Source organism: Symphalangus syndactylus, chromosome 5 (assembly GCF_028878055.3).
Source record: "Symphalangus syndactylus isolate Jambi chromosome 5, NHGRI_mSymSyn1-v2.1_pri, whole genome shotgun sequence".
Classification (NCBI taxonomy): Eukaryota; Metazoa; Chordata; class Mammalia; order Primates; family Hylobatidae; genus Symphalangus; species Symphalangus syndactylus.
The window spans coordinates 87,065,870-87,085,376 of NC_072427.2; the positions used below are offsets into that span (position 1 = coordinate 87,065,870).

The following is a 19,507-nucleotide window of genomic DNA, read 5'->3' on the forward strand; positions in this document are numbered from 1 at the left end:
TGCTGCGGCGGGGTGAGGGTCTGGAGCCCAGCACGGTGGTCTCATTAGCTGGCCCCACTCCCAGGCTGCAGGTAGATGGCCCAGGGCTGATGCTTTCTGAGAGTCATTGCAAGGCAGTGTGCAGCGTGTCTCTGACCCCTCAGATGTGTCTGTAATTACTTGACATGCCCCGTGGGCTTCAGTGTCAGGTACTGCCATCTGGCCATGTTCTCTTTGAGCAGAGAGTGCCAGTTTTCACACACAGGCTGCGAGTCCAGACCAAAAGAGGTCCATGGCGAGGGGTGGAGGCTGGCCTCCTTGACAGCTCAGTTTGAAGATCCAAATAGGCCACAGTATCCGGCCTGACCATTAGGGCTTTGGAAGCAAGGAAAACTCCACCCGTGGACCGAGGTTTTCCTGCTCTTTGAAAGGATCTTGGTTCCAGATTCCACCCTGGGGAGGTTCTGGAGGTTCTGGAATCAGCCCATCCTGGAGGCTTTCTAGGGAGGGGCGGGGAGGTCAACAAGCAGGACCTCACTGCCTCTGGGCAGCAGAGAGAGGCTCAAACTTGCATTCCCCCATGTGAGAGAGGCTGCAGCTCCTGCAGTGTACACACGGACATCCTTGCCCAGCCACCTGGAGGGTGGCCGCCTGAGCCTACAGCCTGCTCCCCACCAACCCCACCAGCACTTGCCACTGTGCCATGTGCTCAGACAGCCCTGGGGCCTCCCACAGGCTCCAGCTGCCCTTGCTGGACCCCTATATTCCCATCACCCAGAATGAATAACCTGTTATGTGTGTTGGAGTGGTGGGAGGTGGTGTGCATGTGTGTGTGTGAGGGGTGGGGGGTGCATGTGTGGTATGTAGACTGTGCATGTGTGGCGTGAGGGTGTGTGGTATATGTGTGTAGTGTGAATGCAGTGTGTGCATGTATGTTGTGTGGTGTCTGCGCATGTATGGTATGTTTGGGGTGTGTGGTGTCAATGTGTGTGTGGGGTGTGAATGTGGTTGTGTGTGGGTGTGTGTGTGGTATATATGTGATGTGTGTGCATGTATGGTGCATGGAGTGTGTGGGGTGAGTGTGGTATAAGTGTGTGATCACGTGTGGTATACATGTGTGCTGTGTGTGATATGTGTGCATGTAGTGTGGTGTGTGTGCATGTATGGTGTGTGATGTGGCTGTGATGAGTTTGGTGTGTGCGTGTGTGGTGTGAGCATGTATGGTATAAGTGTGTGTGTGCTGTGAGTGTGGTGTAAGTGTGTGGTATGAGTGTGTGGTGTGTGAGCAGGTGGGGGGCAGGAAGGGATCAAGCCAGCGCTGTTGTTACAGCACTGACTTCCCCATAGGTGATTTCCGCTGCATCCCAGACACCCCCCAGTTGGCCCCAATTTTTGGAAAAGTGATTTGGGGGCGAATTGCACTACCTTTAAGTGATTCTGAAGTCCTCGGTGGCTCAGAAATTCAGGGAGACGACATTGGAAGCTTCCCTCTCTCTTGTTAGTACAAATCCCGTGATTTGCAGACCTTGAAAGTCTGGATCTGGGACCTGGACAGGCCCTGGCACCCCCGGGGCCCCTGCAGCAGGTGGGGGGAGGGGGCTGGTGGGGCAGTGCACAGGGATGGAAGGTCGCAGGGTGGGCACTGCGTTCCCTGCAATCCCTAGCACATTCCTGTGGTTCCGTGGGTGGGTGGGCAGGACAGGGAGAGTCACAGGTGGGAGGAGGCGTGGTCCCCTGTCCTCGCCCTGCATCAGTCCTGGCTGGTGGCATTCTGGCCACCCTCTCCCATGATACCAGCCTCGCCCCTCCTCCAGGCCTGGCTGTGTCCGGAGCTGCCCTCTGGGCTCTGTGGGCAATGTGAACATGTGGCCTCCAAGAATAGCGCCTCATATTTAGACAGCAACCTCCTCTGCTCCTGGCCTGCCCTTCCAGGCCCTCTGCGGGCAGGCTGGCCATTTGTCCCAAGTCCCTTTCAGGGTTCTGTTGGTGGAAGGGCCTCTGTCCTGCCCACCCCTTCAGCTGAAGGCTTCTGTCCCAGGATCACACCCCATGCTTCCAACAGGACTCAGCCTCGTCTTCCAGTCCAGAAGCCACCGAGTTCTTTTGTGTAAAGTGTAAAAAATGTTTGCACACCCAGCAATTTGTGTGTGTGTGTGTACACTTAAAATTATGTATTTGTTGTATTCTCATTAGCTAACGTCTTAAGGCACAGTGTATGTTTATGGGGAAGTTTATAACAGCAGATGTTAACCCCCCATGTGAAAGTGTTAACCCGATCATCTCAGAGGTGACTTCCTAATCCTGGGTTCTCAGACTGGCCTGAGTCTGGGTGGTGATGGAGACAGCAGTGGCTTCCGGGAGGTCCCTGCACTGGCCCCACCCAGGGGACCATGGAAGGATTGGATCTGGGCCACCTGGGTCTCCTCTGGCCCCTTGTCCTGGCGCCTGGGAGCAGGGGTGTTGGGAGGAGGAGGCTAGGCTGCTCCCGGGGGCCGGGCCTGGGCCAGGGCCAGTGGCTGTGTCTCAGAGGTCCAGGCTACCTTCCTGCCCCATGTTCCAGAAAGCTCTCCTGTCCCCAGTCTGCCCTCATTCAGGTACCTTTTCACACTTGGATGACTCCAACGGGCTGATTCAGTACCGCAGAGTGTCCCAGCAGCTGACAATGACTGGAACTTGGGGAACGTCTCCATGGCCAGACAGGGCCCTGTTGAGGTGGCTGAAGCCACAGCTTAACACCAACAAACCATTCGCTGGTGGTCACAAGATGGGGTGAGTAGCAGCTGCGCATTCCTGCAGAGTGAGCAGGCATTACCAGCTGGGTGGATGAAGGCCCTGCAGCCTGGATGTGGGAGCTGGAACTGTCCGCTTTGCCCGGCACACACTACTGCACCCCATCAGCTAAAACGCATTGCCTACCACGGGGTCTTCACCCACCCACAGCTCTGCTCTGATTCCAGGCTGGGCCCTTCTTCCTCTGGCCACTGTACCTTTATTTTTTTTAGCCTTTGGCATATTTGTTTTTATTACTGTAAAATACACAATACAAATTTTACCATCGTGGCTGGGTGTGGTGGCTCATGCCTGTATTCCCAGCACTTTGGGAGGCCAAGGCAGGCGGATGACTTGAGGTCAAGAGTTTGAGACCAACCTGGGCAAGATGATGCAACCCCATCTCTACTAAATATACAAAAAATTAATTGGGCTTGGTGATGGCTACATGTAGTCCCAGCTACTTAAGGGGCTGAGGCAGGAGAATCGCTTGAACCCAGGAGGCAGAGGTTGCAGTGAACTGAGATCGTGCCACTGTACTCAAGCCTGGGCAGCAGAACGAGACTCCATCTCAAAAAAAAAAAAAAAAAAAATCTTACTACCTTAAACTTTAAGGCTCATCCACGTTGTAGTGTGTGTCAGAATTTCCTTACTTTTTAAAACGGAGTAATATCCCATTTTGTGGATGGACCACATGTGTTCAGGTGAGTACCTAGGACTACAGACAGAGATGGGGTCTTACTGTGTTGCCCAAGCTGGTCTCAAATTCCTGGCCTCAAGTGATCCTCCCACCTCAGCCTCCCAAAGTGTTAGGATTACAAGTGTGAACCACCACGCCTGGCTGAGTTAATTTTTGTATATGGTGTAAGGTAAAGATCCAACTTCACTTTTATAAAAAATGTAACTGGATTTCCAATTTTCCCAGCACTATTTGATGGAAAGACTGTCCTTTCCCCATTAAATGGTGTTGGTACTCTCATCAAAAATCGTCTGGCCATACATGCCAGGATTTATTTCTGGGCTATTGTATTCCACTGGTCCATATGTCTGTCTTCATGCCTGTACCACACTCTATTGATTACTGTAGCTTTGTAGTAAGTTTTGAAATATGAAAGTGTGAGTCTTCCAACTTTATTCTTCTTTCCAGATTGCCTTGATTGCCGGGCGTGGTGGCTCACTCCTGTCATCCCAGGACTTTGGGAGGCTGAGGTGGGAACATTGCTTGAGGCCAGGAGTTTGAGAGCAGCTTGGGCAACACAGAGATCTTGTTTCTACAATAAACAATTTTTTAAAAATTGGCCAGGCACAGTGGCTCACACCTGTAATCCCCGCACTTACTTACTGCACAGTTGTTGCAAGAATCAAATGTCAGCTGCTTGGGGCCCAGGAGCTCGGTCCAGGTGAAATCCTTTGTCGGGGGCAGATCCTGCGATGAATCTGAGTGGATAGAGGCTCGTGCAAGAGGCCAGGCCTCCAGCAGCACCCGGCACGCAGGTGGTCTGACAGCTGCCCTAACACACTTCTGCTTTGTTCCCCAAACCCAGTGGGTTGATGGAAGCATTTCCGTCCTCTCCCAGTGGGTACCCCTGTGCTCTTCACTGCAAACCTCCTTTTTAAGAAGGTTGAGTCCTGAGAAACTCTGCATGCACACACATCCCCCTGTGGCCACCTGTCAGGGTAGCCTGGGTGTCAGTGTCGACAGCTGGGTGGCATTGCCCACACTGGACATTCTGCTAATAGCCGGGCGGCCATGCCTTCCTCTTCCCAATCAACCTCACTCGGAAGCTCAACGCAAACCCTGCCAGTCACCCAGCAGCCACGGATGGGTGAGCCACTGTGATAAACGCACGATGAGGAAATAGAGTCATCTCCCCACAATTCTGTACTCTGTGTGTGAGGGAGACAGAGAGCAGGGTGGGTGGAGAGACAGAGAACACTGGGGAGGAGGAGGAGGAGCGCAGAAGGAGCTGGAACGGCCTTTCTGGGTGAGAACACAGCTTGTGCCAGCCTGGCCCTGTGGACCACAAGGCTCACGGTGGCCACCTTCATGGGCCTTCCCTGGACTTGCCTGGTGGGTCCTGAGGGCTTATGTGCCCCGCCTCACCCTAACCCAGGATGGCCCTAGGGATCCTTGGGCCTCAGACCTGTTCTCCAGGCAGGACCCAGCAGAAACCCCTCCCCCCGTCTCCGCCCACAGGCCGCTGTGCCCTTTACAAAGTGTAAGGGTCACTCTGGAGTTTTTCCTTAGGGCCTCAGAAAGCTACACTCGGTTATCAGGGTCAGGCTTCATGGGGTCAGACAGGCACGGGGTGTGCTAGGGAGTGTCTAGCAGCCACTCTTGGGGTGTGAGGAGTCCTGGTCTGCTCCCCCAACAGCAGGCTTCCAGCTTCTAACGCAAACTTGCTGGCTGCAGAGTTGGTGTGAGATGTTCGCCTTGGAAGGCAGACGCACCCTCAGGACGTCAGGAAGTCTTTGTCGGGGGATTGTGTTAGCTGAAGGGGGTTTCCAGTGTGTGGTTCTGATCCGGCTGCTGCACAGGCTCAAGGCTCACAGGACGTCCTTCCTCCAGGGTCATGTGGGCCCCTGCACTGCAAATCTATGGCACCCATGGGCAGCAGGGCCTCCCCAGACAGCCCATCACACAAAAGACCACCTGTGGCCGGCCCCTCACCTGGAGGTGGTAGCATAGCCGCAGCCACACTTTACCACTGGCTGGGGCAGAGACCGAGGGCCCTGCAGACGGCTGGTCTTTCCCAGGCTCCCACTCAGGGGGAGCCCCAGAAACAAGCATATGTGTACTGTTAGAAACATCCAAGGGGAGGCTGCGTAACCGGAGGACCAGGAGGAGCACTGCAGCATCTCGGGGCAGTCCATCCTGTGCCCTGGGGCAGAGCTGAGCCACGTGGCAGAGCTGAGTCACGTGGCAGAGCTGAGCCGTGTGGCAGACCTGAGTCGGCTTCTGAGAGGGAGCATCCTGTTCCCTGCAGCCCTGGCCAGAGCCACTAGGCCAGCTTGTCCCATCCGGAGGAGCCTCCCTCAGGCGATGGCTGAGGGGTCCCAGGATCTCTGCTGATGGTCGGTTTATCCAGCTATGCTGCTGGCCCTGCCTTCTCTTGCCACCCAAGGGCTAGGCTGCAGTGGGTAAGGGTAGTGGCAGGGATTGGTGAGGTCCCCAAGGGTGTGGCAGCCACTGGAGGAGGGCAGCTGGACTCTGGCTGCCCTCGCATGGAATCTTGGGCATGCTGCTCAACCTTCAGCCTCGGTTTCCTCTTCCACGAAAGGGGAAAGAAGTGGCTCAGGGGCTGGTATTTGGACTAAGGAGGTGACGCCTACATGGTGGCTATTGTTAACACCACAGTTGCTCTTTTGCTTTAGGAAATTGTCTCAGGGAAGTTCCTGTTAAAATGCAAATGTTGATTGTAAATTATCCCCTCTCCTACCTGGCACCAGCTGACTCATCAGAAGGGCTAGGGGCACAGAAGGGGCAACAGTGGGGGGCACAGGGAAGCCCTGGCTCGCAGCCTTGGGGAGATGGCCCTGCCCCTCAGGGACCGCGAAGCTGCCACCACGCATCGCCTCTGCCTCACAGCTGCCCATGAGGTCCTCCCAAACTGTCTAGCCAGCCCGGCTGCCTTGGCTGGGCCCATCAGCGGCCCCTTCACGGTGTTTGTTCTCCCCAGCTCAGCTACAACGCCTGCCGGTTTCCCATGGCCCTGGGGTGCTGTTGCCCTGGTCCTCCCTTCCCTCTTCTCCGTTCAGGTTGCATGGCTGTCATGTTAATCACCTTTCGAGGGACCCTTAACTTCTGTGTCTCTCACTCCCCTAGATTTGCCTGGAAAGCCTGTCTCTTGAATTCTCCGTGCCCTGGGCAGCAGCAGCAGCTCCAGAGCAGGCAGAATGGGAGCCGAGAACCCCGAGTGTCTTCTTTGCCCGTGTGGCCATCCCTCAGGCTCCAGCCACCTCCCTTGCTGTGCCAGGTAACCTGTCCCACATGTCCATCTTCAGGTCCCCCCTGCCTCGGGACCTTGGCACGTGACGTCCCCTTTCCCGCCAGGCTCAGGCCCTGGCTTCATTCAGGTCTCCATGGCGCGGTTTCCTCCCTGGACTCCCTCCGTGGCCGTGGCCTCTACCCAGGCCACCTTGCCTTCTGTTGCATGGCCTGCGCCGCTGCTTGCCATCATGGGTATTTTTTAAAAGGTGATTAATAACTCCTTCACCTTGAAAGAGTTAGGGGATCACCTTATTCTGAAAACTCATAAAGGGATAGAATCAAGTATGTATCCTGCTTGTCCTGGCAAACAAAGAGTTGATGACGGAAAGTTCTTCATAGAAGGTTAGCTAATAGGCTGGGTGCGGTGGCTCACGCCTGTAATCCCAGCACTTTGGGAGGCCGAGGCGGGCGGATTACGAGGTCAGGAGATTGAGACCATCCTGGCTAACACAGTGAAACCCCGTCTCTACTAAAAATACAAAAAATTAGCCGGGCATGGTGGTGGGCGCCTGTAGTCCCAGCTACTCGGGAGGCTGAGGCAAGAGAATGGCGTGAACCCGGGAGGCGGAGCTTGCAGTGAGCCAAGATCACGCCACTGCACTCCACCCTGGGCGACAGAGAGAGACTCTGTGTCAAAAAAAAAAAAAAGAAAGAAAGTTAGCTAATAAATGAAAAATGAATTAAAATATTGCCATTTTGCAACTTCCAGTGAAATCTCAGATGTGGGCATTGGTCCTCAATGGCCGCGGAAATTAGGAGGTGACAGGCTGTCAGGGGCCTTCACAGTGTGGGGCAGGCTGGCTATAGATGGACCCCAATCGATCTAATCAGAAGGACAGGGACAACCAGACGCCGTGCGCGTTCGGATGGGACGTGCTGGGAATCGCACGGCCCCACTGGGACCAGCCTGAATGAAGCCAGCCTCTGGTTCTAAGCACTGGTATCTGGCACAGAGGGGAATGTGCTGAACTGCACCCAGCCACGCAGAGGCCATGAGACCCGGCAACAACCTGGTGTCCTGTCCTCAACAAATCAATGAAAGGAAAAAAGAAGGAATCTCGTCTATTGATTAAAAAAAAGGTAGATGAGCTCTAGCCGCCAAACGCAGCACGCAGACCTTGTCTGGACCCCGATTGTCATAAACCAACCAAACAGACAGAGGCTACCGAAAGCATTGATGAGGCAGTTGGGAACTTTGGTGGTATGAAGGAATTACTTATTTTTGGGTGTGATAATAGGATCGTGATTATTTTTTAGAAAGAGCTGTCATTTAGAGATTCTACTGCACTGTTAGTGGTGCAGTGAGAGATTTACTTCAAAATACGCTGGCGTGGGGACGGGGCTCAGGGTGCCACAGGGTGTAGATGAGACGCCACTGGTCACCAGCCACTGTGATGAGGGCTGCAGGGCTGACAGGTACAGGCTGTTTAGTATACTTTGCTTTCCATTGGTATATATTTGGCAATTTCCTAATAAAAAGTTAAAAATTGGCCGGGCCCTGTGGCTCATGCCTGTAATCCAGCATTTTGAGAGACTGAGACGGGAGGATCACTGGAGGCCAGGAGTTTGCGACCAGCCTGGGTAATAGCGCAAGACTCTATCTCTGTGAAGAAAAAATGAGCCAGGTGTGGTAGCACATGCCTGCAGTCTCAGCTACTCAAGAGGCTGAGGCTGGAAGACTGCTTGAGTCCAGGAGTTTGAAGTTACAGTGAGCCAGGATTGTGCCACTGTGCACCAGCCTGGGTGACAGAGTGAGAGCCTGTCTCAAAAAGATTTTTTTAAGTTAAAAATCAGCCAATAGGTGGATTATTCATCCCATAGTCACCATTAGGCTGAAAAGGTAACATTTTTCCTTTGGGTCACAAAGGTCTTCTGTAACCCCAGCAAAGTATGAACGTAATATTACTTAAACTCCAAGAAGCCTTCAAAACAGGCAGTGTTGTAAGCTAGGATGGTTTATACAAGCATAGAAACAAATAGGTGACGTAAACCCTGGTTGTGTGGAACCCATTTCATATGTTTGTGTGTTTTGTTTGCTTTCAAGAAGTTTAAGGTGTTTGGAAGAATCACTCACCCTAAATCATTGATTATGGTTTTAATGGTTTAAGGAGACATAGTTACACCGATAAGCCTTAAATGATAAGAAAACCGCTTTTCAAAGTTCCCCTTATTCTTACATTATTATTTTTTATTTTTATTTTTGAGACAGAGTCTCATTCACTCTCACCCAGACTGGAGTGCAATGGCGCGATCTCGGCTCACTGCAACCTGCACCTCCCAGGTTCAAGTGATTCTCCTGCCTCAGCCTCCGGAGTAGCTGGGATTATAGGCATGCACTACCACGCCCAGCTAATTTTTGTATTTTTTTTAGTAAAGATGGGGTTTCGCCATGCTGGCCAGGCTGGTCTCGAACTCTTGACCTCAGGTGATCTGCCCACCGTGACCTCCCAAAGTGCTGGGATAACAGGTGTGAGCCACCATGCCTGGCCACATTCACTTTAATAACTAAAACATTATAGAGCTGTAGGGCTCTGTTGATCACGCCCAGGGTTGGTCCCGCCTCGTGCTGGCTCTGTTTCTCTTTCTTTTCGTTTGCTGTTGGTCTCTGGCTGCTCTGAGCAGCACACAGTGGGGAGCCTCTGCCCCTCCCTGTTGAAGAGGGCGATATAGCTTGGATGTCCCGCTCTGGTCTCATGTGGGGATGTAGTCCCCAGTGCTGGAGGTGGGGCCTGGTGGGAGGAGCTGGATCATAGGGGTGGCTCGTGACTTGGTGCTGTCCTTGTGATAAGTCAGTGAGCTCTCGAGAGAGCTGGGAAACAGTCTGTGGCATCTTCCCTCCGCCACCTGCCCTCTCGCTCTTGCTGTGCAACACACGGGCTCCTCCTGTGCCTTCTGACATGATTGGAAGTTTCCTGAGGCCTCACCGGAAGCCAAGCAGATACCAGTGCCATGCTTCCTGTGTAGCCTACACAACCTGAGCCAATCAAGCCCCTTTTCTTTATAAATTACCCACTCTCAGTCTGTTTCTTTATAGCAATGCAAGAATGGCCTACCTACCACAGTGGGGAATGGGCCGGTGGGGGAGGGGAGTAAAAGCCAGGACCTGAGGGCTCCTCAGTGTTGTTGTGGATAAAATGGGGGATGGGTATTTCCTGGGTCCTTGCCACCCCCAGTGAAGTCATGGGGTCTTCCTGAGTGTACAGGATGCTGCCTGGCCCGGCCTCAGCCCTCCCGTCTCCACCCGTGCAGGACGATGCCTACAGAAGTGTCCCTGGGTCACAGCCCATCAGAAGGAGGATTGGGCAGTGGTGTGGGGGCCCTCAGGGCCAAGAGCCTGTCTGCACAGAGATCCCTGGGGGCTCAGGACAGCCCTGCACCCCTGCCAGGAGCTCCGTGTGTCACCCCTTTTGTTGGTTTATTTGTTTAAGCTTTTCTTGTTTGAGTTGCAGAAATGAGATTGAGAAAGGGGCGTGCTGCAGCTACCCTGCTGCTCCTATGCAAATGTCATGGAGCCCGGTCACCCAGATAGCTGTGTCCAGGCATTGGCAGTCAAGCCTGCCCGGGAGGACTGCCCGCGGGGACTCAGCCCACCCAGTTCCTGCCAGCAGGAGCAGGCAGTGCCCACCGCTGCCCCCACTTGGAGGTTCTGAGGTGTCAGTCACCTTTTTGTTGTTGTTTTTAAAAAACTTTATTGAGGTGGAGTTTGCATGCTACACAAGTCACCTGTCTCAGGTGTATGATTCAGTGGTTGTCACTGCATCATGCAGCCACCAGCACGATCCACCGTTGGAACATTGCATCCTTCCAGATGGACCCTGTGTGCCCCTTCACGGCTCATCCCGTTCCTGTCCTAGGCCCTGGCAGCCCTGGCATAGCTCCTGTCTCTGTGGATGCGTCTGCTCTGAGTATTTCACAGCAGCAGAGTCAGACAGGATGTGGCCTCTCACTGAGCAGCACATCCTGAGGCTTGTCTGTGCTGTGGCGTGAGTCAGAGCCTCCCTCCTTTCCATGGCTGAACCAGGTTTCATCGTATGCATGTACTGTGCATCTGCCCAGCAGCTGATGGATGCTGGGGTGCCCACTTTGTGGCTATTGGGAATCAAGTGGCTGAACACGGCACTTGTGTTTCCGTTTCTCTCGCGTAGACATCTAGGAGTTGATGTCTTTTATGAAAGAGTAAGTTTCTGAGTAAGTTAGGTATGCCCAGGGAACAGGTTTCAGAAGGCACAGAAGCAACTAAAGGAAGAGTGAGTAGTAAACGTCCTACTGGTGTCTCCTACTGGTGTCTCTCCAAAGGCGGTCATTGTCGCCAGATTCTTGTGTTTCCCCTGCGGGCCTTTCCACGTCTATCAGCAGAAAAACACACTGCATTTGATATAAAAGATATGTGTCTTGGTTTGGGTTCCCCTGAAGGTAGAGCCCAGGCAGGGGCTTGGGTGCAGGTGGATTACCTGGAGGTGACCCAGGAAGCCCGAGGGGACAGGAGGGAGCAGTGGGATGGAGAGGTGGGAAGAAAGAAGGAGCCTGTGCAGCTGAGTTGCTGAGCGGTTCCCATGGAGGGCAGCCGTGCTCAGTTCCACCAGGCACCTCCAAGGCCTGTGCGTCTGAAGGACAGGAGGTTGGGTTATTTGTGGGAGGACCCGGACCCCTCCTGGCTGAGGCTGGCCCCAGGGATTGCTGCCTCCACTTTCTGCGGCTTAGGTAGGGTCTTTGTGTAGATGTTTGCACAGACGGTAGCCTTGTCTGTTCACGGTTCTGTACTTTTCTATATTAGGCTGTGGTTTATTCACTAGTCTTGCCTAGTGATGGACCTTTAGATTTGTTTTTTGCTGTGAGAAATGCTGCAACAACTTACTTTGAAATGCATCAGAAGTAAGATGGGTGGATGGATGTGGACTAGGCAAGTGTAGTGCGCTGTGCATGGGAGCGTCTGGGGGCGCAAGGGTCTTCACTGCACAACTGGTTAAATAAATTGCCATGTGTTTGAAAGGTTCAAAAAGTAAAACGGTGGGGAGAGTGCTGGTCTCTTAAGTGTTAAAGCCCCAGGACAGTGGTATTGTGGGGTGCAGGGTCCATCGGCTCAGCTTCTTCCCAGACAGGCGAGTGCAGGGAACCGGAGACCCCTGGAGCCCTGGCAGGAGGGCACCTGGAAGAGCCCTGGGAAGCCCTGGAGTGCCTCAGAACAGGGAGCCCAGTATAGAGTGTGATTCTGACACCCTAGCCTAGGGCTTGGTGAGGCGGCCCCTCATGGAAGCCCTAGCCCCCACTCTCCGCTCTGTTCCTGCTGGATGGGAGCGCTTGAAATTCAGGGCCTGTCACTGTATCCGCAATAACAGGAACATGTGGAGTCCCCTCACCACGCATGAAGCTCACTCCTGCTCACAGCAAGCCTGTGAGTGCAGCCCCCGCAGACACCATGCATAGGTGGGGACGTGGAAGCCCCAGGAGGCAGGGGGACAGGTCAGTGGGTGGTCCTGCCCAGCCTGCTCTCCTGCCTTCATGTCTGCTGGGTGACTTGGCAGTGTGCAGCATCAGTGCTGGTCCCCCTAGTGGGCCCGGGGCCAGCTGACTCTGCCAGGGAGGGGGGTGGGTTTTCAGGCTGAATAGTCTGGAAGCAGGGATAGAGGAGAGGTGAGATGGGACTGGGGCTGGGTGGACTGTGCCTGTGTGGGGTTTGTGTCACCTGCTGTGACATGACATTGTGATGTTGGCTGCAGCAGCAGAGGGCAGCTGGGAGGTGCTGTTGTGGTGGCTGCAGCTCCCAGCCTGGGTGTGGCGTGGCCTGAGCAGGCCTGGCACCCTGAGGACCCAGGCCAGTCTCAGCCAGTTGTCCAGAACCTGCAGGAAGTGCTGGCTCCACCAAGAAGGGGAGGGGGGTCCTGGCCACCCCTGATGATGGGGATAGACGATGGGGACAGCTGCGGGGGTGGGAACCCGTGCATGGCAGGGGTAGAACCAGCTACCTAGAAACTGAACACCAGACAGGCACCAAGTGACGCAGATTTCCCCGTATGTTGGTGGCACCTGTTGGTTGCCTTGGCTGCTGCTGGCTGCCTTGGGACTGAGTTACGATGAACACCACTAGCTCCCAGCGGGATGTGGGACATGCAGGGCTGAGCTGGATGTGTGAACTGGGCTTTCCTTGTGGGATCTGAATCCTTTCCTGTCCCTGCTATAGGAAGGGCTGGGGTGCATGTGGATGGCTGGGCAAGAGCAGGAGGGCGGCAGGCTTGCGGGCCACAGTAACAGCTGCTGAGGGCTGGACGCTCATGTCCCCCAAAACTCATAGGCAGAAATCTTCACCCCCAAGGCAGTGGCATTAGGAGGTGGGGCCTTTGGGAGGTGATTAGGCCTGGAGGACCGAACCCTCATGCTGGGATTAGTGCTTTTAGGAAGGAGAGGTCCCTTGCCACTTCCACATGTAAGGACACAGTAAGAAGATGTCTATCTGCAAGCCGCAGGTGGGCCCTTGCCAGAGCCCGGCCATGCGGGCACCTGGTCTGGGACTTCCAGCCTGCAGGACTGTGAGAAATAGGTTTCTGCTGCTGAGAAGCCGACAGTCTGTGGGATTTTGCTATAGCAGCCAGAATGGACTAAGACAGTAGGGGAATGGGAGATTCGTGCTGGAGCTGAGAGCCTGACGTGGGAATGTGACAGGCCAGCGAGGCTGTAGATGTGGCCACGCATCACTGCTTGCAGGGCTCCCGAACTTAGAGCACAGTGAACCAGACAGCAATGAAGCAAAGCCACTGCCACGCAACTCCGAGGTTCAGCCAGCAGGCACCGAACATGCCAGCAGCTCGGTGGCACCCAGCATGCCCGGTGGCATGTCCTTTCAGCAGACGGGGCACCAACCCAGCATGTGTGCGGTGGGAGCATGTGGTGTGAGCACACCTGGCGGGAGCTCTTCTGGTGCCATTGTGTGGCAGCAGCTGCTGTGCACAGCGCAGCTGACTTTGCCCCCTGCGCCCTTGGTGTCCCCATATCTGTGTCCGGTGGGCAGCTGTGATGGGACATCTGGAGTTGCCGTTGCCTGTCACAGGAACAAGCATTGATGGGCAGACCCTAGCCCAGAGGAGGCCCCAGGGGCAAGCCACCAGTCAGGGGGCCAGAAGGTGGGGAAGGTGAAGGGCCCACCCTCTTCTGGTTCCTATCATGCATAGATTTCCAGTGCCCAACTCATTCCTGGTGCACACCATACTATCAGGGGTTCACTGGGCTTTGGGAATGCCAATATGGCTGATTGCAGGGTGGCCTCGGGCAGCCGGTGACGGGGTGAGGTCGGAAACGGGAGAAAGAGAAGCTGCTTTAGAGACACTGCCACTAGAAAGAAGGAAAGGCAGAGACTGTCAGTCTGGGGCTGCCAGGAGAGAGTGGTGGCCAGGGTGGGTGACACGCTGCTGTCATGTCCGTGCATAGGTCCACCAATCAGGGAGAAGGAAGGGAGGAGAGCTGTGCTCCTGGGGGCTTTCGCGAGAGCTCCCCTGGCTTGCCTCCTCTACAGAGGTCATTTTCTCCTGAAACCCAGGGCCCAGAGTGGCATCAGCTTGTGAGAGGAGCAGGAAGGGCCCTGAGGGCTGATGGTGCAGGCCCAGGACAGCCTGGAGAGCTCTCCCACCAGGAGTGTTACTAACCTCCGCCAACACCTAGGCGACCTTGTTTAATCCTTACAGGAACCCTGAGGGGCAAACTGAGGCACAGAGAGGCTCAGCGACTTGCCTGAGGTCACACAGCTAGCAGAATTTTGTGGAAAGCTGGGACTCCACCGCACCCTCGACGTCTACTCGCCACTTTGTCTTCAGAATTAGATCAATTTGCTAAAACTCTGTTTGCCTAGACCTGGGTGGACCCGAGCCGACTCACAGAGTGATCTAGTTAGTGAGTAACAAAATGGCCCCCAAAGGCTTCTCGCTGTTTTATCGTGGCCCCTTTTCCTGATATGCATTGGTCCAGCTTGGCTGAATATCTTTTCTTCTGAATGTGCCCTTAACCCTGGTTCACATATTTTGCTGGAATTTTCAGCCCCTGCGCCTGCCTGTGTTGCCAAATGGCTGCGGCCAACTGCCCAGACAAGGTTTAAAGTTTCTCTCTGAAGTCTTGGGAAAATGGATCGTTTAGAGAATTGATTTTCAGCAAACTGACCAATCAAGGTCATTTTGTGAACTGACTTTCAGAGAATTGATTTCCCATATCCTGATCCAATGACCAAACTTTTAAAAATGAGTCTGCAAGCCCCAATTCAGAAGCACGGGATTTTCCATGTTAAGAAAGAAACAGTTATGGGTACACAACATCCTGAGTGTATTAAATGCCACTAAATTGCACACTTTTAAATGGCTAATTTTACGTTATCCTAATTTCATTGAAATTAAAAAAGAAACAACCAACAAAATTCTTACGCAGAACATGAATTCATTCCAGATGGAGTTAAGTTTATGGAGGAATCTAATACTCTTAAATAATCTACCAAAGAGATAAGAAAAAGGACCACAGCCATTAAAGTAAATACATTACAAAAACCGAACGGCAGATTCAAGACAAGAACGGATAGGTATGAAAATGGCACATCCTGGAAATGAAAAATACAGTCACCGAGACAAAAGGCTCAGAAGATGGGGTAGGATCAAGTACACAGTTGAAAAGAGAATTAGTGAAGTAGAAGAGAGAAATAAGGAATTTGCCCGGAATGCAAAACAGTGACAGAGGTGACAATTTCTTTTCTTTTCTTTTCTTTTTTTTTTAAACAAAGTCTGGCCCTGTTGCCCAGGCTGGAATGCAGTGGCACCATTTCCACTCACTGCAACCTCCACCTCCCGGGTTTAAGCAATTCTTATGCCTCAGTCTCCTGAGTATCTGGGACTACTACAGGTGTGTGCCACCATGCCCAGCTGATTTTCATATTTTCAGTAGAGATGGGGTTTCGCCATGTTGGTCAAGATGGTCTCGAACTCTTGGCCTCAAGTGATCCGCCAACCTTGGCCTCCCAAAGTGCTGGGATTACAGGTGTGAGCCACCATGCCCAGCCTGAGAAGATTTAACACATGTGCTTGCATGCGCACACACAGAGACGTGCGCACACACAGAGACGTGCACACACGGCAACCGAAAGCCCTGGCAGGGCTGGGCGTGGTGGCTCACGCCTGTAATCCCAGCACTTTGGGAGGCTCAAGCAGTTGCCAGTCCTTGAGATTTTCTGCTGTGTGCGTGGGGACACCCCTTGAGAAGCTCCTGGTGGTGGGGCAGTGAGAGGCTGTGGCTATGAAGCCCCCTGGTGGTGGGACAGTGAGAGGCCGTGGCCATGAAGCCCCCTGGTGGTGGGGCAGTGAGAGGCAGTGGCTATGAAGCCCCCTGGCAAGGGGGCTCCTGGTTCTGCCCTTCCAAGGGTGTGGTCTGGATACTGCTGGAACCCATTTCCCAGCTGAGAAATAGGGCAGGGGCGTCCATCTTGCAGAGTCACTGTGGAAGGTGGAGTCACCCCGCTGTGCCCCTGAGGGCATCTGGAGTAACTTCAGAGCCACAGCAGGCACCGTGCCCCTCCTGGCCCTGGTCCTACCCCCTTATCTGCCTTCTCCTAACTGTTCTTCTTCTGGAAGTGCTGGAGCCCAGGAGAGGCCTGTGCTAGGGGGCTCCTCCCTGTCTGGGCTGCCATCTGTGCACTCACTGGCCCCCCTTCAGTGCAGACAGCACACTGTGTCCGGCAGCAGGGCCTCGTCCTCATCCTCGCCTGTCTGCCGGTGGCTTTGCTGTCCCTGGTCTGGGCCTGACTCCGACACGCAGCCCATTCTTGCCTTTTGTGAGGGGCAGCTCCGGCCCCTGCGTCTTTGTAAGATGAAGACTCCAGAAATAAATAACTTTATGTATTTATTTATTTATTTTGAGACGGAGTCTTGCTCTGTCACACAGGCTGGAGTGCAATGGTGCAATCTTGGCTCACTACAGCCTCCACCTCCCAGGTTCAAGCGATTCTCCTGCCTTAGCCTCCTAAGTAGCTGGGATTACAGGCACGCACCACCACGCCCGGCTAATTTTTATATTTTTAGTAGAGATGGGGTTTCACCATGTTGGTCAGGCTGGTCTCGAACCCCTGACCTTGTGATCCACCTGCCTCGGCGTCCCAAAGTGCTGGGATTACAGACGTGAGCCACTGCGCCTGGCCAGACTCCAGAAATTAGGCCTGCAGGAGATTCTGTGCTGTGCTGAGGCCTCGGCTGCCGCACCTGAGCTAGGAACCATGCCACCACCCAGTGGCCCCGCTCTGGCCCTGGCAGGGACCCACGAGCAGGCCCTACTGCCCCCACCATGCTCCCCTGGAAGTCAGACCCACCTCCCCTACCCGGCAAGGGCTGTGGCCAGGCACCAAGCCTGGCTCCCCTGGTCCCAGTGGAGACCACGGGGACCCGGGTGGACTCCTGGGCTTCAGGGGTCCCCATTCCAAACAGTAGGAGGGTTGGGCTGGGGTGACTGGAGCTCACCCAGAATATTTGGCAGTGCCTGCAGCGGGGTAGGGTCTTTATGTCATCACTCCTGAGGGTCCTGTGGAGCCTGTTCCTGCTGGTACATCGGCAGCTCAGAGCCACACGCCTCTCCCGAGGGTGCTCTGGCTGCCCGTCTGCCCCTGCCCCTCCCTCCCTTGGTCACCCTAACAGTTGCACCCGCAGCACAAGGTCCCCTGAAAACACACAGCCAGGCTGGAGCCGCTGCAGGCAGGGCATGGCCCTGCGGGTATTTCATCTCATTGTGAGAGGTTTCCAGTTGGCACAGGTAGTGTCTGCTTTCACCCATCCTTCCAGAAACAAAGGGCCTTGGACCACGGGAAGAGTGCATCCTGCACTTCCATGCCTGTGTGGGAGTGGCCCGTCCACTGGAGACAGCCTGTGCCCCCTAGCAAGACCATGCTCATTTTGTGAGAGCTCCCTCCATCCTGTGGTACTTGGGCCTGGAACTCGCATTCCTGCTCCATTCTGAGGGCCAAGTGATGTTGCTAGATGCAGAGAGATGGGGACCTGCGGCGGCCGACACCCAAAGCATCCTTGGTGGCTTTTTTTTTTTTTGAGACAGGCATGGCAAGGCCCCCCTCCCGCCCCCTGATCTGCCTGTGAGCACACGGTGCCCCTGGGGGTGTCCAGTGTGAGAACAAATTCCGTTTGGGACAGTCTTACTCTGTTGCCCTGGCTGACCTTCAGTGGTGCGATCATGGCTCACTACAACCCTGAACTCCAGGGCTCAAGTGATCCTCCCACCTCAGCCTCCTGAGGAGCTGGGACCACAGGGACACACCACCACACCTGCCTAATTTTTTTTTTTTTAGAGATAGGAACTTGCTATGTTGCCCAGGCTGGACTCAAACTCCTGGCCTTAAGTGATCCCCCTCAGCCTTCCAAAGCTGGGTAGCTTTTGATTGCAGATTCTAGCTAGGTTGCAGGACATGAGGAAGTGGGGGTGCGGAAATTACAGCAACACCCTCCCCCAAGGGTGCTTTCCATGGCCGTGTACACAGCCTGCCTGGCTGGCTCTGAGAGCAGGGACCCTTCTCTGGATGCTCCAGGCCATCGCTGTGCAGGAACCCGGTGTGTCATAAGTGAAGGACACTCGTCTTTACCTTGGGGGAGACAGTTGTGGGTGACTCCCTGCAAGCTCTGACATCTGTAATTCCCCAAATGTAGGTGCCACATTGAACAGTCCCTTAGACTTCACTGCAGCACCGTGTGGCCACTGTACACATCCTTCCCAGGTCAGCTGCAGAATTCCATGGAAAAGGTTTTGATGAATGATTACAACTCAATGGTCTAGGCCTTCGACCTCTTTTTAGAACAGTGCCCCCCACTGTGGCAATCCTCGGTTCAGCCACTGGGAGCTCCCCAGTTTTGAGGGCAGTTGTTGGCAGTTTCATTTGGGCCAACACCAATTCCACATTCCTGTGCCCCCTTCAACAGTCTGCACAGCCTCCCGGTGACGCAGCCTTCCTGTGACTCAGCCTCCTGGTGACACGGCCTTGCTAGCTGCCATCCTGTACTGGGCCCAGGTGACACCGTGGGACGTCTATTATTGAGGTGCCCCCGGCCCCTGCCATGGGGTTTCCCACTTTGGGGTCCTTGCATCTGTGTGGCTTCTTCCTTGCTCTCAGTGGTCACCTGGTTGTCGGCGGCCTTCCTCTGCCAGCCCACCATCATTCCGACTTGCTGTTTTGATCGTTGGCCAGAAAGCCAGATAGCCGGCCTTGCTGGACCATGTCTGCAATGGGAATTTCAAGGCCGAGAGGGAGGGCTTCAGGGGCCCCCCTGGGAGTGCAACACGTAAATGGGGGCTTGCACACGGGGTCTGGCGAGGGGCTCTTGCCCCGATGTTCCGGGATCTTTTTTGCCCCTTGTAGACCCACAGGTGTGTGTGCAGGAGCCCTGAGGAGGCCAGAGAAGGGTGAGCAGGGGGCCGAGGGCACTGCGGCGAGGCCAGGCTGCAGACAGAGCTGGGGCTGGAGCTCAAGAGCTGGTCTTCCCTGCTGGGGCCGCGACGCCTGCTGCTTTCCTGCTGGCTCTCTGGGTCAAGGCCTGGAAAGGCTTTCTTCTCAGGCTTCGCATCAGCTTATCGGCCCATTTAGGTAACGGCACTTCCTGTCCATTAACCTCAGCTGCACTGAGATCAGCTCTCCACACTCACTTGGCAGGAGGCTTGCAGGAGCCTTCCTATTTGGAGAGTAAAAAGAGCATGGCCTCCGCAGCGGCCAGGAAGTGGAAAGCCCTGGCTTCCTGGTTCCAGAGAACAAACAGGGGA

The 19,507-nt window shown here is 54.6% G+C and overlaps 1 protein-coding gene across 10 annotated transcripts in view; it reads left to right on the plus strand.

Moving 5' to 3' along the window:
* Nucleotides 1–19,507, plus strand: part of HSF2BP (heat shock transcription factor 2 binding protein) — a 155,135-nt gene that overhangs the window by 126,799 nt on the left and 8,829 nt on the right. For 4 of the 10 annotated variants that reach the window (XM_063640522.1, XM_063640521.1, XM_063640523.1 and 1 more), the window contains exons 10-11: nt 2,623–2,748; nt 6,575–6,725. The exons of 1 other annotated variant lie outside the window; for it this stretch is intronic. In XM_063640522.1, coding sequence (XP_063496592.1) covers nt 2,623–2,748; nt 6,575–6,725 — 277 coding nt within the window. Of the gene's footprint in view, nt 1–2,558; nt 2,749–3,895; nt 4,028–6,574; nt 6,726–14,412; nt 14,501–18,672; nt 19,323–19,507 lie in introns of those variants that run through there. 5 more of the 10 variants (XM_063640524.1, XM_063640525.1, XM_063640527.1 and 2 more) reach the window with 5 other exon arrangements.